The 14,701-nt window shown below is 48.0% G+C and overlaps 1 protein-coding gene across 2 annotated transcripts in view; it reads left to right on the top strand.

Annotated features, from left to right (window-relative positions):
• Positions 1 to 13,643, top strand: part of GATA4 (GATA binding protein 4) — a 60,923-nt gene extending 47,280 nt beyond the window's left edge. Inside the window, exons 3-7 of one of the 2 annotated variants that reach the window (XM_003902411.5) lie at positions 2,623 to 2,792; positions 3,807 to 3,932; positions 8,714 to 8,801; positions 10,601 to 10,749; positions 11,942 to 13,643. In XM_003902411.5, coding sequence (XP_003902460.1) covers positions 2,623 to 2,792; positions 3,807 to 3,932; positions 8,714 to 8,801; positions 10,601 to 10,749; positions 11,942 to 12,124 — 716 coding nt within the window. In that variant the 3' untranslated portion in view covers positions 12,125 to 13,643. The remainder of the gene's footprint in view (positions 1 to 2,622; positions 2,793 to 3,806; positions 3,933 to 8,713; positions 8,802 to 10,600; positions 10,750 to 11,941) is intronic. The other variant, XM_009212495.4, reaches the window with a different exon arrangement.
• The last annotated feature ends 1,058 nt before the right edge of the window (positions 13,644 to 14,701 follow it).

Here is a 14,701-nt window from a genome sequence, read left to right as displayed (position 1 = left end):
CCAGGAGTTGGTGGCTGCAGTGAGCTACTATTGCACCACTGCACTCCAGCTTGGGTGACAGAGTGAGTCCTGTCTCTAAAGAGAAAAATAAAATTAAAAAGGAAACCAGAATGAGAGAGTTGTGCTAGGTTTGGACTGGAAAGGTGATCTTACAAGGCCTCTATGTCCAAGTGACATTCAGGCCAGACTGGGTGTCTTGGTTCAATTTTGAGATGGTAGTGCCACCTAGTGTTTATTGCGGACACCCAACAAAATGACGACATTGCCTGTGCCCACCTCCTGCTGTGGAGTTGGCTTGGTCTAATGTCCTTCTGTAAATTCCTGGCCTCTCGAATCCCCTCATGAGCAGGCCTGGATGAAAGAAGTGAGGCTGACAGGCCATAGGCACCGACTGTAGAGGTGGCAACAGTAGTGTTAATTGTGGTGGTCCAGCTGGGAGCAAGTCATAGGCGGGAGTGGCCGCATCTCATGTATGGCTCTGAGGGCAGGCGACCTTGGTAGAGGCTGTCAGTGTGACCCAGGTGTAAAAATAGCCTCTGCTGTGACGCCTGTGCTCCGCTCCCTGGCCTGAGCAAATAGCCCCTCACACCTGCACACTGTTTACTCGGTGTGGACACACAGCTACCTGTTTGCAGGTGCAAATGACTGTTTGTGTACCCAGAGTTGGGGGGAGGGCCCCCCACCATGCTTTTCTCTGGCCCACATTCCCTTTGAGCAAGTAGCTGGGCCACAGAACTAGCAAAATGTACAACCTTGACCCCCTCCCGGGCTGGGTCCTGTTGGAAAGAGAGCTCTTCACCACCTGTCCTCCCAACTCAATGAAAGCGCCCCTCTTCACTAGAGAAGAATCTGCCCTCGCCTCCGGCAGCGGCATAGGAAGAGTCTGGAGACCAAGGTAGATGTGTTTAGGGACAGCAAATTAGGAAACCATGAAGTCAGAGGGACTTCCGGAGATTGTGAGCCAGGCTTTATATAGACTGCAGGGAGTAAGAAAACTGGCCTGGCCTGTCTCATCAGGGTGAGGAGAATGGACACAAGTGGAACCTGTCAGTTTAACGTTCTGTAGACATGGACGATAAAGGTGATGGCGAGGAGGAGTGAGCGAGTGAAGGGAGCGACAGACCCAGCAGCCTTGTGGTAGTCGGGGAGATGCTCCACTCATGTGAGCAGCTCTAAGGTGCCATGGCTTATAATATGCACCTTTATTTTATATACCAATAAGCAAGAAAAATGTCAAACTATGATACAGCAGCCCATACAGGTATATTAAAACAGAAAAAATGAATGAATGAAGCATTTTTTTGCTGGACAGTTAGAAAATTCCAAAAACTTAAAAGAAATCTAGTGCCTTTGACTCAGAAATTTTACTTCTCGGAGAGTATCCTAAGGAATAACTAGAAATGCACAGATTCATGCACAAAACAAGCAGTGTTTATGAAACAAGAATCCAAAACTGGATGAAAATTAATAGTTGAATGATACTAGTTAAATGATGGCACGTTTATATGATGGAATAATGATATGAGTTTAAAAAGAATTTTATACAATGAGTTTATAAAGAATTTCTCATTGGGAAAATGTTTTGATATTAAGCAAAAGACCCACACAGACTCAGAATTATATAGCTTGGCAAAAATACATATCAACATATGAAAGTTTCACAAGGTTGGGTGTGGAGTACTCAGTACTTTGGGAGACCAAGGCGTGTGGACCACATGAGGTCAGGAGTTCGAGACCAGCCTGACCAACATGGTGAAACCCCATCTCTACTAAAAGCACAAAATTAGCTGTGTGTGGTGGTGCATGCCTGTAATTCTAACTACTTGGGAGGCTGAGGCAGGAGAATCGCGTGAACCCGGGAGGCAGAGGTTGCAGTGAGCCAAGATTGCGCCATTGCACTCCAGCCTGGACAATAAGAGTGAAACTCCATCTCAAAAAAAGAAAAGTCTCACAAAGGGCTGGGCACAGTGGCTCAGGCAGGTAGTCTCAGCACTTTGAGAGGCTGAGGCTGGAGGATCACTTGAGCCCAGGGGTTCAAGGCTGGACTGAGTTATGATTGCACCACTGTACTCCAGCCTGGGTGACAGAGTGACCCTGTCTCTGATTAAAAAAAAAAAAAATACAGTCTTACAAAGGATACAATAGAACCAAATGCTGAAAACATTAGTGACAATCTGAATTTTCCTTATATATTTTGGCACTGATTTTCATAAGGTAAATATTTATATCTTTATGCAAAGGGAAAAGTAATCTTACTAACTTTGAAAAGGAAAAAGAGAGCGCAAGAAGGTTTGCGTGGACCTCAGTGGGAGGTGAGAGGCCTAGAGCTGGAGGCTCTGAATGTGACATCTGGACTGAAATCCAGGTGTCCCGCCTCCCAGCCCAGGACACGGGTGATCACTGCAACCTTTCCTCTGCTCATGCTCAGGGGAGCTCGCAGTGTCTGGGATTAGGGGGCAGGGGCTGAAGTCGGAGTGAGGAAGAGCAAGAGCAGCCCAAGGTGGTCTTCTCCTTCCGAGGAAAGGGCATTGTTTCTGCGCGCTCTAGATTCTCAGAGGTAAGAGGTGGGCATAAACAAAGAATTCATCCTCTGTCTTTTCTTGTCTGTTCTCCCCAACTCAGTAGATATGTTTGACGACTTCTCAGAAGGCAGAGAGTGTGTCAACTGTGGGGCTATGTCCACCCCACTCTGGAGGCGAGATGGGACGGGTCACTATCTGTGCAACGCCTGCGGCCTCTACCACAAGATGAACGGCATCAACCGGCCGCTCATCAAGCCCCAGCGCCGGCTGGTAAGCACCTGCCTCACGGCCTCCTCTCGGCACCTGGCTGCAGGGCTCTCGCCTTGGTGGGACATCCTCTAGTTCTGAATTTTGGAACTTGAGGGTGTGGATCAGGGGATTAGATGGGTGAGAGCTCCACCATAATTGTCACAACTGTAGAGTCAGCTGGAGCCACCAGAATGATCCAGGCTGTCCAGTTCAACCTCTTCAGCACACAGAAACGGGAAGTGAGGCTCAGAGAAGCTAGTGGCCTTGCCCACAGTCACTGAGGTACTGAGTCTCCCATCTGGAACTCTGGAACCGGAATCCAGGTTTCCTGGTTGCTACTCTGGTGTTGACTGGAGTGTCTCCTCCATCCACACCAACCCTGCAAGGAAGGTCACCTCAGAGGCTGGTCTCTATCCTGACCTCAGTTGATCAGTTGATAAATCCCAAAGCCCAGAAGTGCAAGCAGCTTGTGTTGGGCCCCGGGGCTGGGGAAGAGTTTGGGCCTGGGGCTTGGCTCCTGGCTTCATGCTCCTTTTTAATATAATTTGATTCTGATCAACACCAACCAGATTGCACTATATTAAGGAGGGAAGAACAGAGGGGATAAACCCTGGTGCCTCCCTTTCTTGAGGTCCCAGGGCCATTCAAACTTTGATACTATTTGGACACCATGATTCCTCACTCTCCGTCTGTGCCTGGCACCTGCAGCTTCTTTCAGGAGAAGCTTTCCTTCCGGCAGTGTCCGGCGCTCACTGGTTATTTGCCTGATGGTGAATGATGGTTAGGACTGGAAACCAGGTCTCCAGTGCCCACGTTCGCTCTCCTCGTGCAGCAGAAACCTTGTTCTGATTTACTCCTCGCAGTGGCTCAGGTGACAGGAGAGTTAGGTGCTGTCACAGGTCAGAGATCTCATGCAGGGTCATTAGGGCCCAGCCCTGCCTCCCATTAGGGAGGCCCAATCCGCAGCCGCGCGCGAGGTGGAAGGCAGTGCCCCCCTTTTACTTGGACATGAAGGGTCTGTTTCCTGTCTTGCAGTCTGCCTCCCGCCGAGTGGGCCTCTCCTGTGCCAACTGCCAGACCACCACCACTACGCTGTGGCGCCGCAATGCGGAGGGCGAGCCTGTGTGCAATGCCTGTGGCCTCTACATGAAGCTCCATGGGGTACGTGGGTCCCACGCCCACGTGGCATCCTTGCCTTCTGATGCCCATCTCTCAGTCCTCCCTTGTCTTCTTCCTTTGGACTAGCATTCATTTTCCCTTCTTAACAAAGATACTTAGATTTGGAAGGGACTTTCAACAACTTTGCTGGCCTCTTCCATCCTTTACATTGCATAAGTGAATTTTCCATTTTACAGATGAGCAGGCCATATTTATATACAGCACCTTGATATGCAACAAAGGTGACATTTCGATTCAGTGGATAAGAAGCTTAAGGATAGTTGCATTGACAAAATTGGCTGTTCATTTGGAAAACAAAAGGAAAGCATGACCTCCACCTCCTACTTAAACAAAAATAAACTTAGGTGAATTAAAGATATTAGATGTAAAATATCTTTGAAATAAACTAAAAGTAAGGCCAGGCATCATGACCCATGCCTGTAATCCCAGCACTTTGGGAGGCCGAGGCAGGAGGATTGCATGAGCTCAGGAGTTTAAGACCAACCTGGAAACTTTGTCTCTACTGAAAAAAAAAAGAAAAAAAGAAAACTAGCTGGGCATGGTGGTGCATGCCTCTAGTCCCAGCTACTTAGGAGTCTGAGGTAGGAGGATGGCTTGAGCTTAGGAGTTTGAGGCTGCAGTGAGCTCTGATTGTGCCACTGCACTCCAGCCTGAGTTACAAAGTGAGACCCTGTCTCCAAAAAATAAAAATATTAGACAATAAAATACTACAAAAAAAAAATCAGACGATAAAAACACTGGAAGAAAATATAAGGGGAAGTATTTATGTAACTTTGGGGATGGGAGAACTTCTTAAACAAGATTTTAAAACTTTTTAGCCATATAAAAATAGTTAGATAGATTTGATTTTGTAAATATTTACTATTAGTGCCTGGAAATGATACCTAGGGAAAGTAAAGGCCAATACACACAGTACCAGAAAAAGGGTTAGTATTTCCAGAATTACAAGGAGCTTCTACAAAGCTCTTTACATTTTTATTGGAACATTCTCCATTATACAGTGTTAACAAAAAGGCAAGGTGCGGAACACTACTTACTACGGCACTATTTTTATAAATATGAGGAAGAACATAATTTATACATGGTTGTTTCCATGTACACAGAACACCTCTGGTAGGATATGTAGAGGTTGGTCACATGGTCACATGTATGCATATATATGTACATGGGGTGCCTCCAGGAGAAAAACTGGGGTCCTGGGGAGAAGGGATTGGAAAGACACTCTTTTTGCTGTGTACCCCCTTGGTACCTTAGACGGTACATTTGCAAGTCTTAATTGTTCAAATACAAGTTAAATTAAAACCAAACCAGAAACAGGTAGACCTTATAGCCTAATAAGAAAAGAACAATTGATTTTTCCCCCACTTCCCCCAAATGGGCAAAAGATACGAACTGACATCTCACAGAAGCTGTCCAGATAGCCATGAAACATGTGCAGACATGCTGAATCTCACTGAAAATCAGGGAAATGTACCTGAAAATGACCACGAAAGTCCCTATTTTGCCCACATATTTGGCAAAAATTAAAATGTGTGCTGCTGTGGATTTGGGGAATTAGATACTCTCATGTATTATTGATTTGTATTTGAATAACTGCATCTGTTAACTTAGTGGTATTTTTAAGGGTTAAAACCATAAACACCTTTATATCTGGCAGGTCTACTGTTGGGAAACTAGCCTATAAAAAATAACCAGTACATGATGACCTTTGAACCATTTATTGCTGCATTGTTTGTGGTGGCAAAAACTAGAAACCACCTTAAAATCCCATAAAGGAATGGTTGAAAAAATTCTGGTATATCCCAAAATGTGGAATATTGAGGAGAAATTTAAAAATAATAACCTAGAGCCATGTATCTTGATCTAGAAAATGAAAAAGCACATTGCAAAGAAATATATGTAGCATGACCGCATACTACGAGTGTTGAAGGTGCAGTAAACACACGTACATATGGGATGAGTGGACAGACCAGTGGATGAGTGAATACATACACACACATATACATGTATAGGTGTATTAGTCTGTTTTCACACTGCTGATAAAGACATACTCAAAATAAAAAAGTGGTTTAGTGGACTCACAGTTCCACATCGCTGGGGAGACCTCAAAATCATGGTGGAAGGTGAAAGGCACGTCTTACATGGCAGCAGGCAAGAGAGAATGAGAGCCAAGCAAAAGGAGTTTCCCCTTATAAAACCATTAGCTCTCATGAGACTTCCTCACTACAGTTAGAACAGTATGGGAGAAACCGCCCTGTGACTCAATTATCTCCCCTCAGGTCCCTCCCACAACACATGGGAATTATGGGAGCTACAATTCAAGATGAGATTTTGGTGGGGACACAGCCAAACCACGTCAATAGATATATATGTGTACGCGTGTTTGAGAATAATAAATGTAAGAATATATAACAGGCTGTTAAATCCAGTTGCCTCTTTGGGATAGGATTTACGGTAGTGGAATGAGAGGGCTCTTATTAACTTAATCTCGTGTATCTTTTCATGATTTCTTGTTATAATGAACAAACAAATAGCTGAAGTTATGAACATTCATAAGAAAACATTTCTTTCTGCAAAGAATATATATAAGGGTGTTTGTTAATCACTGTAATAGCAAAAATGGAGGGGAAAAAACCTTTGGAAGGAAAAGGGTTAAACTATTATTCTTCAATATGGGAATGGTACAAGAAACTTATTGGGAAATATTATACAGGTATTCAAAAGATTATATTCTCAGAAAATAAAAAAATAGAATTACCACATGATCCAGCATACCATTTCTGGATATATACCCAAAAGAATTAAAGGCAGGGTCTCAGAGCTATTTGTACACTCCTGTTTATAGCAGCATGATTCACAAATGCAGAAAGATGGAAACAGCCCAAGTGTCCATGGGGAAATGAACGGATAAACAAAGTGTGATATATATACACGTAGGATATTATTCAACCTTAAAAAGGAAGGGAATTCTGGCCCCTGACACCACGTGTCAAATCCATGGAGGCAGAAAGTAGAATGGAGACTGTCAGGGGCTGAGGAAAGGGGGAATGAGGAGTGATGTTTAATGGGTATGGAGTTTGAGTTTTGCAAGATGAGAAGGGTTCTGGGGGTGGTGGTGAGAGCTGCAGAACAGTGTGAATGCACTTAACACTACAGAACAATATACTTAAAAATGGTTAAGATGGTAAATCTTAAGTTACATGTATTTTATTTTACTGCAACTGAAAAAAAAAGCATACCTAAATGAATGGAGATTAACATGAGGGGAAGATTCTTCTGAGGCTAGAATGGGCTTGAATATTTGAGGCATAGCTAGGGGGATGGGGTGGGAGAGGACACCCTCCCACAAGGTGGAAAATAGGGGTCTGGGTATAGAGTCACAGACAGATAGGCAGATGGTGGGGTAGGGGTGTGCAAATGCTGCCCCATCTACCCACAGTTAAATAGGAGGCAATTCAAGTTCACATATGCTGGTGCATTTCTCGCTTAACCATTCCATGTTCATGTCTCTGAAGCAGTAATTGCTTTTCTTTCTGTATTTGCAGGTGTGGCCTTTAGCGATCCCACATGGTAGACAAGCATAGCATAGAACAGGGGCTAAAAGACTCGGCTCAGCCTAAGACAAACCAGATGTGGGGAAGGCACCCTGCAGTCCTGCTCCCCAGGACTGGCTTAGGCATCTGTGAATGGCTCTGGGGCCTGCCTCCCAACAGAACTGTGGTGAAAGTATTGTCCAGGGACATTTTATCTCAGAACCTGGTCACAGGGCAGTCTCTAGAATAGTCTCTTACTGCTCCCCACCATTCATAGACGCACCAGTGGCTCCAGCCAGACCCAATGCAGTACAGAGCTGCTATAAGTAGAGTAATGTTACATCTCAACTCGCTGGGGCTGTTACTGTTGAGGCCAATTTTCCCAGCACAATTATTGATAGCACCCCCGCACTCTCGCCCCTTTTTGAGACAGGGCCTTGCTCTGCCCAGGCTGGAGTGCAGTGGCACAATCCCAGCTTGCTGCAGCCTCGACTTCCTGGGTTCAAGTGATCCTCCCATCTCGATCTTCTAAGTAGCTGCAACTACAGGCATGTACCACCATGCCCAGCTAATTTTAGAACTTTTTTGTAGAGATAGGGTCTCACTATGTTGCCAAGGATGGTCTTGAACTCCTGGACTCAAGTAATCCTCCCACCTCGGCCACCCAAAGTGCTGGGATTACAGGCATGAGCCACTGCGCCTGGCCTAGCACCCACTTTTTGTTTTCAGGGTCCTTGTGTGGATGATAAAGGCTTTTGAACATTCTCTCTGCTGCCTGAAACGCCTGCCTCTGTCTACTCAAAACCTTTTACAAACTCAGGTGTCACCTCCACACTGAAGCCTTCCTTGATATCCTCATGTGCCCCTCCTTCCCACTCCTCACCCCAGGACAGTTTGGTGTTTCTCTGTCTTTTTATATCACCTACCAGAGTCCGGTTATTTCTGCTTGTCTATGAATTTCTGAGGGTAGGAACTGTGTGTCTTTAGTTACCTATTCTCCAGGCTCTAGTAAAGTCCCCATCACATCACATAGGTGCTCGATAAGTTTTTTAAAAACAGAATTGATTTCTTTCTTGCTGAATTCCAGGGGCCTGTGCACACCGTCTGAGCCCCAGCCTTTGTGGAGAGATTGCTTAGGTGTTGCCTTCTCGCAGCAGCTGTGTGTCTTTCAGTGCTGTAGCAGATTATGTAGAAATGGAAAACCATATATATTGACTTGTGACCCTCCAGGTCCCCAGGCCTCTTGCAATGCGGAAAGAGGGGATTCAAACCAGAAAACGGAAGCCCAAGAACCTGAATAAATCTAAGACACCAGCAGGTGAGGAAAAGATCTGTGAGTGATTATGTGAATACGTCAGAAGCCCTCAGAGTGCATAAGAATCATATTTTCTGGGTTAGGCAGGCCAGCCCAGGCTGCCAGGGTGTGGTGACAGTGTTGTACATCCCTGGCCTTTCAGGACAGGATGAAGAGCCCAGCAAAAAAGTAACAATTGCCATGGAACGTATTGGGAGCTTTTGAAGCAGGTTCAACTCAGGCTGGGGTCTGATCATTGCCAACTGCAAAGATCCCAGTGGGCAGGCTGGACCAGTCGAGGGCCTGCAGGAAAGAGGAACTTTACTCGGTCCCTTCATCTTTGGTGCTGCAGCCACCCAAAAGCTCAGTTCCTTTCAATTTTCTTTGGGCTAACGGGGATCCAGGAGGACAGGGTCCAATTAATCATGTTCCTAACAGATTGATCTCTAAGCCAGTGGATAATGAACATCATGCAGTGCTTTGTGCTTTAGAAAGCCCCTTCAGAAACATTATCTCCATGAACAAAAGACTCCATGAGAACCAGTTTATGACGCCATTTGAGTAACAAGCAAACTGAGGCTCATAGAGGACGATGATTTAACGAGGGTCATGCAGCTGTTAATGGGTAGAGAATTAAAACCCAAGCTTTTATGCTTCCGGGTCAATGTTCTCTTCAATCTACCACTCTGCCTTCTGAATTTCTGGATTAAGAATAAGGGCTGCTCAGAAGTTGGAGGCTGCAGTGACCTGTGATCGTGCCACTGTACTCCAACCTGGAGAGCAGAGCGAGACCCCGTCTCTAAAAAAAAAAAAAACATAAAAAAGAACAGAGGCTGTTCTTTTAAAATTTATTTTTAGTAAATAAATTTATCAAATATTTATTAAATTTAAATTATATTTATTTGTATTTATTAAATTATATATAAATTTATGAAAGAACAAGGGCTGTTCTTTAATACATTTGTGTTCCCTACCAAAACATTCCCCACTCAGTACGGCTACCCAGTTAAAGATTGGACTGGTCAGTGCTGCAGTCACAGAGAAAATCAATTGGCTGATCTGATAGAAGATGTATCTTCTAACCTAAGGCATGACAGAGTCAGATAAATTGGCCCTTTCCACTACCAAGGGCATGATCAAAGTTCTACTTTTCTAGATTCAACCATGGCTTGCCCCTTCTGGCAAGCATGTTTCCTACCGGCATTTTCAATGTCTCACACCTGTGGTCTTCCACCTCTCCTCCTGCTTCCCTACTGCTGCCGAGTACCCTACGTGCCCTGGGTAACCTTATTTCCTCTCACGTAGCAATCACAGGTAGAGAAGACATTCGGCTCCAGTGCACCATCCCCGGTCCAAAATTCCAAATCCGGGAAGCTAGATTTGGCAGCAAAACCTATTTTGAACAGACACAAGGCTGTTGATGGTCTCTGTTTACCCCATTCAGTATGATATTCACATGTTTTGCTGTGGGGATATTAATGTATTTAATTATAGGGTATTATCTCAGGCCCTGCGGGAGGTATTCTATAATACACAGTATTTGGACTTTTAAAAATTTGAATCTTCAAGTTGAATGAAGAAGAATTGTTTTTAAAAGTTTTGAATCCTGAAACCCATGTGGCCTCAAGGGTTTGCGATGAGCTAGGGGGAAGAAGCCATCCCTGTGAGAACTGTAACTGTCCACTGATAAGGACCCCTGCTGCTCTCCCTGACAAATGTAGATAAAGCCATTAGCTCAGACCCATCCCCGCTGTCTCACAGGCTGCCGGCTGTTCATTTGTCCCTGCCGCTGATTTGGGTGTGCTGGCTCTGCTTCATTCCAGGTCCTGCAGGCAGTGAGAGCCTTCCTCCCACCAGCGGTGCTTCCAGCAACTCCAGCAGCGCCACCACCAGCAGCAGCGAGGAGATGCGCCCCATCAAGACAGAGCCTGGCCTATCATCTCACTATGGGCACAGCAGCTCCGTGTCCCAGGTACATGCCACGGGTGGGGCGCCAGGGCTGTTTGTGGGGAGGCCGATTGCAGAGTCCCAGGGGCCAGCCTAGTCTTGGGTGGGACTTGCAGCCAGGCCTCACAGGTGCAAGCAGTGAGCTACCCTCTGGGCTAGGAAGCTCCAGCCTTTGAGCTGCGTGGTGCCCTCAGGGCCCCTCGAGGCTAGGGGCATCTGCATCCGGCTGTATTTCAGGACATCTTGTCAAGCTATGGTGGTGTGGACACGATTATGACTCACAATTTTTTAACAGCTCCTCTATGCCACTATCTTTGGAAACAAAGAGAGGGGAGTCCGGGGCTGGCATACAGCATGGGTGGCAGGGGAGGAAAACAACACACAAGGACAGCCTGAATGAGACTGCCTGCTGGGGCGAGGGGAGGCGTGGTCCCGCTGTGGGAGGCAGAGCAGGGGTTCTCTAGGCAATGTCTCCTATGTGCAGGGAGGTGAGACTTCAACAGGAGAGGGTGGGGAAGGAGGAGGAAGCTGGCATGGGGAAAGGCCTGCATCCTGCAGAGGGCAGGGGGGGCAGGCTGGTGGGAGGTCACAGGCAGGATGCCACTTTCATGAGGCCCAGCTCTGCACGTGTGTCAGGGGACACCCGGGGCAACCCAGGTTCCCTCTTGTGGAGGATGATGGCATCTCAGCTTCCCTGCCTCGTCCCCTCTGCAGTTCCCTCTCTTGGGACCAGGACGCACCAAGCTTGACCACAGTCTCCTCTGACCAGCCCCTGCTGTTAATCTTGCCTCTGCTCTTAACTGAGAGAGGCCGTGTCTTAATGAGCTTCTTATTGCCTGGGAGAACCTGATCCCACAGAACCAGGGGCAGCAGGAGCCCCTTCTGGGCCTGGTGGACGGCTTCTCTGTTGGAAAGTGGACGTGGTAGTGATAGGATGGTAGAAAGTGTCTCCTGTAACCATCAGAGCCATCTGGGCAACCACAGTATCCACAGGCCCACCGGGTTCTCACCCTGGTTGTATACTGTGCTCAGAAGCAGCTGATGCATCACCCAGACCCTTTGTGCCCAGATCACCGGGATCAGGAGAAACAGAGAGACGTGCTCCTTGGTCCCTTCTTGAGGGCGGGAGCCATCCTGGCGACATCTGCATAGTAGGGCACCCTCCCCTACCTCAGGAGTGTCTCCATGGGCCTCATCGTGTGCTTTCTGCTTTTCAGACGTTCTCGGTCAGCGCGATGTCTGGCCACGGGCCCTCCCTCCACCCGGTCCTCTCGGCCCTGAAGCTCTCCCCACAAGGCTATGTGTCTCCCGTCAGCCAGTCTCCACAGACCAGCTCCAAGCAGGACTCTTGGAACAGCCTGGTCTTGGCTGACAGTCACGGGGACATAATCACTGCGTAATCTTCCCTCTTCCCTCCTCAAATTCCTGCACGGACCTGGGACGTGGAGGACTGGGAAGAAGGAGGCCCTGGGCTCCCAGGGGCCGGCCTCCTCTGCCTGGGAATGACTCCAGAACAACAACTGGGAAGAAACTTGAAGCTGACGATCTGGTCAGGGGAAGCGGGTGTTGGATTTTCTCGGATGCCTGTATACGGTGGTGGGACTGGAGGGAGCCCAGCCTGCAGCACGAGCACACTGCATCTCCCTGTGAGTTGGAGACTTCTTTCCCAAGATGTCCTTGTCCCCTGTGTTCACCGCTGTGGCCTAGACGGTGGGTTTCGCATTGTGTTTCCAGCACCGGGGATCTGAGAACAAGCGGAGGGCTGGGCCCTGGGACCCCTGCTCCAGCCCGAATGACGGCATCTGTTTGCCATGTACCTGGATGGACGGTCCCCTGGGGAGAGGCCCCTGCCCCATCCATCCGCTTGAGAAACGGCACCGCCCTGCATCCCCAATACCAAATCTGACTCCACAACTGTGGGATGTGACAGAAGTGACCGAACACTTCCCTGGGGAGCTAGAGGAGCACTGCACCTGCCACAGAGCGCAGCCACATCCACCTGCAGCTGGCAACTTCTCCCCCAGGCACCTTCCCCTGCTGCGGGCCTTTGCTCCTTCACTTCCAACGTCTCTCCAAATAAAAGTCCCTCTTCCTGCTCTGAGTGATTCAGCTCTGCCTGCAGCTTGTACATGTCCCTCCCCTGGCAAAACCAGAGCTGGGGAGCTTAGCCAAACGGCCCCCCTCGAGTTCCCTGCAGGCCCTTCATTCACCCTGTCACACACAGAGGGGTTCTGAGTAAGAACAAAACGTTCTGCTGCTCAAGCCAGTCTGGCAAACACTCAGCCGAGCCTCGAGATCCTTCCGGGAGAGTGTAAGTGGACAGAGTCCTGCTCAGGGGGCAGGAGTGTCCCAAAGGCCGACCCACCTGCTGTCTGCTCCTCCTGGCCCTTGGTCCGATGGCAGCCGGAGTCCCTCCGGACCTGCAGCCTCGCCTTGGCAGAAGTCTTTTGTCCAGGAGGCGAAAAGCCAGAGATTCTGCAACGCGACTTCAAAGCAAACAAACACAACACGACACAAGTCATGGAAAGAAGATGACTGCTAAGACATGGCAGGGGGCCTGGAGGGAGCCTCCGACTCTGAGCTGCTCCGGGATCCGTTGCCTTCTCCTCTGCACATTGCTCAGTTTCCACCCCTGACGCTGGAGCTCATGGAGACTCCTTCCTCTTTCTCAGCAGAGCTGTAGCTGACTGTGGCATTAGTACGCCTCCCCACACGCCCAGCCCCCTCACTCCAAAATCCTACTGGCTATAGCAGAGAATACCTTTGAACCAAGATTCTGTTTTAATCATCATTTACATTGTTTTCTTCCAAAGGCCCCCTCGTGTACCCTCCCTAACCCACAAACCTGTTAACATTGTCTTAAGGTGAAATGGCTGTAAAATCAGTATTTAACTAATAAATTTATCTGTATTCCTCTTTCCCTCCTCTTCCCTCAGTGGTCTTCACTGGGAGGTTCAGCACTGCTGTTCTCTCCTGGGGAATCTTGAGGCCATGGATCCACTGACCCACTCACGGCTGCTTCCTTTATTTTTGGCCATTGGCCAAGGCTCCCTCTTTTGGTAGCAGTGGATCCTGAAAAGAACACTCATCCCAGCCCTGCTAATGTCAGACATTAGATGGGTGTCACCGCTGGGCTTGAATTTCCTAGGAGACAGTTGTACCTATCCATAAACAAAGTTCCTTGTGGTCCAACAAAAGTCGCTCAGTGTATTTATTGATTTATTGAGACAGGGCCTTGCTCTGTTGCTCAGGCTGGAGTGCTGTGTGCCATCATGGACCTACTTGGCTCGAACGATCCACCTGCCTGTCTCTTCAGTAGCTGGGACCACAGATGCACACCACCATGCCCAGCTAATTTTTATTTTGTAGAGATGGGATCTTGCTTTGTTGCCGAGGCTGGTCTTAAACTCCTGGGCTCAAGCAATTCTCCCGCCTCGGCCTCCCAAAATCCTGGGATTAGAGGCATGGGTCACCACTCCCAACCATCTGAGGGCATTTTTAGAGCCCTCCAGACAACAGGGTCTGGAGCATGAGACTCCGCCTACCTGGAAGAAAATGTTCTCTCTAGCCACTTCCGACTTAAAACTGGGTCCCTCTAGGACAAGGAGCTCTTGCCATTTTATGGTTTGATCCGAACAGGCTAAGGGGCAAATGATGCCTCACAAGAATGAGAGAGAAGGCGGCACTTCCTCTCCTTTATCCATTTGTCTTCACCTCCTTAGGCCACAGGGGTGCTTAACCACTTCATCTTAAAAGTATGTGGAGTGGGGCCGAGCGTGGTGGCTCACCCCTGTAATCCCAGCATTTTGGGAGGCCAAGGCAGGAGGATTGCTTGAGCCTGAGAAGTTGAGACAAACCTGGGCAATGTAGGGGGACCCCATCTCTACAAAAAATTAGAAAATTAGCTAGGTATGGTGGCATGCCCCTGTGATCCCAGCTACTCAGAAGGTTGTGGGAGGATCACTTGAGCCCAGGAG

This window comes from Papio anubis, chromosome 8, assembly GCF_008728515.1.
Source record: "Papio anubis isolate 15944 chromosome 8, Panubis1.0, whole genome shotgun sequence".
Classification (NCBI taxonomy): domain Eukaryota; kingdom Metazoa; phylum Chordata; class Mammalia; order Primates; family Cercopithecidae; genus Papio; species Papio anubis.
This window is presented reverse-complemented; position numbering and strand designations above follow the sequence as displayed.